This window comes from Lotus japonicus, chromosome 1 (genome assembly GCF_012489685.1).
Source record: "Lotus japonicus ecotype B-129 chromosome 1, LjGifu_v1.2".
Classification (NCBI taxonomy): domain Eukaryota; kingdom Viridiplantae; phylum Streptophyta; class Magnoliopsida; order Fabales; family Fabaceae; genus Lotus; species Lotus japonicus.
In genome coordinates, this window is record NC_080041.1 from 121,058,849 (window position 1) to 121,065,397 (window position 6,549).

Below are 6,549 nucleotides of genomic sequence, written 5' to 3' on the forward strand. Positions count from 1 at the left end.
CGAGACTCTCCCACGACCCACGTCTCCAATTGTTAGTCAGATCGTGTGCAACACACCTTAGAACATGTAGGTTAATTCGAGCCAAAGATTTGAGACTCTAGAAATGCCTAGATACATGCCCTCAGAGGTACCCCTACGGCTTTCTACTCGAATTCTTTGTTTTTTAATGTCCCAAGTAGGGGAATGCCTCAAGCGATCTATTAGAACCTGATTATGACCACAATGGTCATACCTACCATGGGAAAAGTTCCTTGGAACATGAGGCATGCCAATCATGGCCAAATTCAGGACATTATGATGGATTCGACTATGCCTTTAGAACACAAACCTTCAAATGCAATTTCAAACACTACCCTCCATTCAACTCATTTCTAATAAAACAAAAGTACACCAATCAATTCCAAATAGAAAATAAATTCTAACATATGTTATTCGAATTGTCCATAACTTTTATTAATTTCTTTTCATATAAAAATGGCTCTAGACTTGCTGAAAAGTAATACCAACAAACTGTATCACTTCTTTTACTGGATATCTGCAAATTAAAAAGGATAAAAAGAATTTAAATCACCAGTGATGGTATTTCTAGTGGCATCACTGAGGTGGTGCTGGCTTTTGTAAGTGTTAGATCAATACATGCTTTTATATTTAGCAGCTCCATTCTAGTGGTGGAAATGGGAAAGGAACAAGAGGAGAACATTTTGCAGGACCAAAACTATACAGAGGAGAGTGTTGATCAAGAGGAAGAGTCACTAAGGAAAAGGGCATGGAAAGAAAGCAAGAAGATGTGGATGGTAGCAGGCCCTGCCATATTTACAAGGTTTTCATACTTTGGAATAATAGTAGTTTGTCAATTCTTCATTGGACATATTGGTTCCACAGAACTAGCTGCCTATGCTGTTGTCCAAACAGTGCTTGTCAGGTTTGCAAATGGTGTACTGGTAAGTGTTCCTCTACCTTAATTGCTCTCTTTCCTTAAACCTAGGTGCATGTTGGAAAATTCTTCTGAGATTGATTTTAGGGTTAAAATCAATTCTAGCGAGAAGCTTCTGGATGTCTATTTGATTTTGAGAAAAGAGAATCTGATCCAAACATACTAAATTTAAAATTATAGCTGGGGATGGCAAGTGCACTGGAAACTCTATGTGGGCAAGCATATGGTGCCAAAAGATATGAAATGCTTGGAGTGTATCTTCAAAGATCATGGATAATCTTGTTCTTAACCTCAATCTTGCTTCTTCCTATTTACATCTTCACAACCCCAATTTTAGAGGCTTTAGGCCAAGACAAAAAAATTGCTCAAGTTGCAAGAAGCATTTCTCTATGGGCAATAGGTATCATCTTTGCTTTCTCTGTGTCATTCACTTGCCAAACGTTCCTTCAAGCACAGAGCAAGAACAAGATTATTGCATATTTAGGAGCAGTTTCTATTTCAATTCATGTGTTTCTGTCATGGCTTCTAACTGTTAAGTTCAAGTTTGGGCTCAATGGGGCAATGACATCAACAATTTTAGCATATTGGATACCAAATTTTGGGCAGCTTGTGTTTATCATGACTCAGTGCCCTGACACATGGATGGGTTTCTCATTTTTGGCCTTCAAAGATCTCTGGCCTGTTATCAAGCTTTCCTTGTACTCTGGAGCTATGACATGGTAAGAACTCAAGTGATTTTAGGATTTTTATCCTCAATTTTTAAGATCAAGTACTAGAGCATGTTTGGAAATCTTTGTACAATTAGTTCTGAGGTCCGAATCAATTCTGTTACGTGAGTAGCTTCTGGATTTCAGAATTGATTTTGAGAAAAAAGAAAACTATTTCAAACATGTTATATAACTTGTAATTGACTATTGCCAAACCAGGATCCCATCTTTGCTATATCTAACTTCTCCTTCCTCTTAAGTAAATATGGTGAAACAAACAATATATATACCAATTAGTGATTAGAAAAAGAGACACAATATTTATGTAATGGAAGAGATGTAGGACTAACATAAAGCTATGGTTCCTTTTACAGTGTTGAGATCTGGTACAACTCAATTTTAATTATTATAACAGGGAACATGAAAAATGCAGAGGTTTCCATTGATGCTCTGGCCATATGGTAATTAAATCTCATTCCTTTTTTTATTAATTTGGACTATTACTATATTTCTCATTCTTACATTTATTTTTACTTCAAAATTTTATATGAAGGGACATGATCCACCTGATTCTTCATATTAAAATTGATTTGATTAAAAGTATTATTTTTGCAGCCTCAGTATCCATGGGTGGGAGATGATGATAGCCCTGGGTTTCTTTGTTGCTGCTAGGTAATCGTTCTTAACGACCACAATATCATTTTTCATCAAAACATGTCTTCTTTTTGGAGGGAAGGGGTAGGGGGATAGATGTTGTGATTTTGTGTACAAAGGAAAAGCACCAGATCATATTTTTTTGCAGTTTTTTTTTTAAATAGAAAAATTAAAAAACTTGTATCCAAAGCTTTTTTCAAAAATAATTCTTATTTTCAATTTTTTAAACTAAAATCTGCAAATAGCTTAGCGATGTTTTCTGTTTTTGTTTTTTATTTTCAAATTACAAATTTTTAACTTAAAAAACCTCATTCAAATAGTTTAGGAAAACTCTTTTTAAATACAGAAAATTAAACAAAAATCAAACAACCCACATTTTTTATAACTAATATTTATCGGTATATTATGACATTTTTCAAAATGCTTGTCTAAATCACCTAAGATTTACTTTGGATAAAATCACCTGCTTAGGTGGCCTAATAATATTAATGAGTGTAATGAGACTTTATGATTTATTTTAAATTATAATCGGCACACATTTTCTACAAGTTTTATCTCTAATACTTTATGTACAACAACTATTATAACAATCACAAAGTAGTTGAATGATTGGGTGTTATTGATTTAATGATTTTCATGCAGTGTCCGAGTTTCAAATGAGCTTGGAAGAGGCGATTCAAAAGCTGCAAAATTTTCCATTCTAATAACAGTTCTCACATCATTTTCCATTGGTTTGGTGTTATTCTTTGTGTTTCTATTTTTGAGGGAAAGACTTTCTTATATTTTCACTTCAGACCCAAAGGTAGCTGAAGCAGTTGGGGACTTATCTCCTTTATTGTCAATATCCATGTTGTTGAACAGTGTTCAACCTGTTCTCTCTGGTAATTATTACTATTATTATTATCATCTAATTTTTCTTTTTATTCATTTGATCAAAACTAGAGTGAAACATTTGGTCTGAAACTGCATACCCAAATGAATTTTGATTTTTAAATGAAAAGTTGTAGAACTAATTAAAACTCGATCACATGAAGTGCAAATGTGATGTGGATACATGCTCATATCCATGAATTTTCAAGTAAGTGATGGATTTAACACCTTGAATCTCTAGGAAAAATTACCAAAGGCATGCAAGAATCACAAATAGATGAGATAGAAGATAGACGAGACGTCACAAGTCTTCAAGAGGAGAAGAGAAGGCACAAAGGCCTTACATCTTTTTTATAATTCTCAAGTGTTTATTTAGAGAGAAAATGTGAAGAGTCTCTAATCTCACAAAAAATACTTTATACATTCAAAATGAACAAAAATTCTAAAACACAAAGACTGTTGCTAGAAGCGACGACCTAGAGAACTAAATGGGTCAAGTCTGGCTCATATCCGATCCTCAACTCAATGATCATATTCGTTATCTCCTACACTTATATGTTAGCCTATTAGGCTTGAAGTGTAAAGCACAATTCTTATTTGGGTAAATACACAAGCCCTAAAAATCTTGGACATGATAACACATATAGGCTCATGTACAAGCCCAACACGGCAACACCAAAATACAAATGAAAACAAACAAAGGATAAAAGTGCAATACTACTAGATGATTACTATAGGTCAATATTGAAGTTGAACAATGATTTTAATAGGTCTTCAAGATTCATTTCTTTCCTTGCCAAGCATATATATATGCATAAAATGATCATATAATTTTTTCTAAGATTATTATTCATATATTAAGATCAAAACTATGGTTAGTTCTTGAACTATGCATGGACTACTGACTATGTAAGGAGAACTTAGGCAGTTAAGTTTGTTGAGTCTGTTAGTGAATCAGTTATGGTTCAGTTAGAATTAGTTAGGGTTTGTTATTCATTCAGTTGAGCTATTCACACTATATAAGTTAGTCATGTAATTGATGTAACTACCATTCAATTCATTCAATACAATTCATTCTCTTTCTAACTGAACCATAACTGATTCACTAACAGACTCAACAAACTTAACTGCCTAAGTTCTCCTTACAGACTAGAACTGTTGTTAATTATAGGAGTTTCTGTTGGAGCTGGCTGGCAAAGTGTTGTAGCATGTGTAAACATAGGCTGTTATTACTTCATCGGTATTCCTGTTGGACTGGTTCTTGGCAACCTTATACATTTGCAAGTAAAGGTAGCTCATTTATCATTTGTAATTACATATATAGACGCTTGTGCAAAACTTACTTTACACATTATATTTTCTCACTCACTTTTATTTTATACAATTTCCATTTAATTTTTCTAGTCTTTGTATTTCTCTTTTTTTTATGTGTTTAATGGATATGCCCTGTCAGTGTAAAACAGTTTTACACTAACAACCAATCACAGCATACCACGTAGGTGGAATTATAACTTTCACCTTAGATATGTTGGAGCAAAACAAGAATATATTTGATGTGGCGGAATTCAATTTGGTAACTGTGTAAATAAAATTTACACTGACGATGCACACACATTAAATTCTTTTTTTATAACATCACATATTATATATTTCATATCTCTTTTCTCTATTATCTTTGTCAATGGAGGGTAAGTGTGAATAAATTATTTTTATTATGCATTTGTGAAGAATAGTAATCAATATTATATGGAAAGTAATACTTTCATCTCTCAGTTTCTCTTCACCGCCAAAGTGAGATAGAAATAGAAAAGAAAAATTGAGAGATTTGGAATATATAATGAGAGATGTGGTAAAAAAAGTGAAAATATGATGAATAGAGAGTGAATGTGAATATATCAATGGAGGGTAAATTTCGAGTGTGAACCAATCACATTTTGTTATACATTTGTGAAGAATGGTAATCAATATTATATGGAAAATAATACTTTCATCTCTCAGTTCCTCTCCATCACTAGAGTGAGATAGAAACAGAAAAAAAAAATTAAGAGATTTGGGATATAATGAGTGATGTGGTAAAATAAAATATATATATATATGATGAATAGAGTGAATGTGAATACATCAAACTAATAACATACCGTATATCATATATTAATTAGATGGCTAGTATTTATATTATTTTATTTGTACAACATAATTTGTATAACTTCACAATTGAATACATGTTCCTTCCCATATCATGTCTTTATTAAAAGGGGGACAAGTGTCATATATGTGCCACTTTTGATGCAGGGTGTTTGGATTGGAATGTTGTTTGGAACATTTGTTCAAACCGTAATAGTAACTACAATCACACTGAAAACTGATTGGGAAAATCAGGTAATAAATACTGTTCTGTTGGATCTATTATTATGAAATTGAGTATGCGTTTAGGAAAAGTAACAAAAGTTACATATGATGTTTCAGGTAGTGATAACTCGAAATCGTGTTAACAAATGGGCTGTCATGGAGAATATAGAGCCAAATAGCAGATCAGACATTTCAAGCTAAAGAGTACACCTTGCATATGAATTATTTGTATAGTACAGGCTAGAAACAATATTATTTCTAACTTGATTTGGATGATAATTTCTCCAATCATATTTTATTTTCATAGACGATAACTAGATATAATATTCGTACAATTACTTGAGTTTATTAATTTTTTTTTTTTCTCCATCGGAAAGCTAACAAAACAAGGAAACTAAACTAACATCCCTAAGGAGATGAACTTCCAACTCAAAGGAAGGAACCTCCATAACCGCAAACTCTTGATCCAAGGTACGAGCGATGATCCTTGCAATATGATCTGCCACCTAGTTACAGTCACGGGGGATACTATTTAAGGAAACCTCCTAGTTCATGTCCAAGACGCTCCAAATCTCCACTGCAAGAGGAAAGACGCTTCCATTCTCACGCTGATGCAACACTTGCAGAAGCTCCGCCAAATCCACTTCACACACCACATGCCTCCAACCTCGATCCCAAGCCAGACGCAAACCATCCCGTAACACCGAGGCTTCAGCCATGAGAGCATTCCCACCCTGTTCTTGCCCAGCAAAACCAACAATCCAGCTGCCCATAATACATGACAATGTCAAACAACAAATCATCCAAAAGCTTAAGCTTTTGGATATGTTAAAATATAATATAAAACCATTCATGTAGTCCTTACCAACAGCTTAAGAACTCTAGACCACTTAGTAGGGGCGGATCCAGACATTATATATTGGTGTGGCTAAACATAAAATAAATTATAGACTAAAATACAAAGTAGAAATTATATTAGGTAGCAAGAAAGAAGTAGCTATAATCTCACATGAAAAGCACAAAAGTTTATTCAAC

At 33.5% G+C, this 6,549-nt stretch overlaps 1 protein-coding gene across 1 annotated transcript; it reads left to right on the forward strand.

Annotated features, from left to right (window-relative positions):
* The first annotated feature begins 517 nt into the window (after positions 1–517).
* Positions 518–6,028, forward strand: LOC130729963 (protein DETOXIFICATION 21-like). The gene is made up of 8 exons (XM_057581817.1): positions 518–941; positions 1,115–1,653; positions 2,016–2,102; positions 2,257–2,313; positions 2,938–3,176; positions 4,337–4,455; positions 5,458–5,544; positions 5,632–6,028. Exons 1-8 carry the CDS (start codon positions 675–677, stop codon positions 5,713–5,715), a joined length of 1,479 nt encoding a protein of 492 aa, XP_057437800.1. The 5' UTR covers positions 518–674; the 3' UTR covers positions 5,716–6,028.
* Positions 6,029–6,549: the final 521 nt, after the last annotated feature.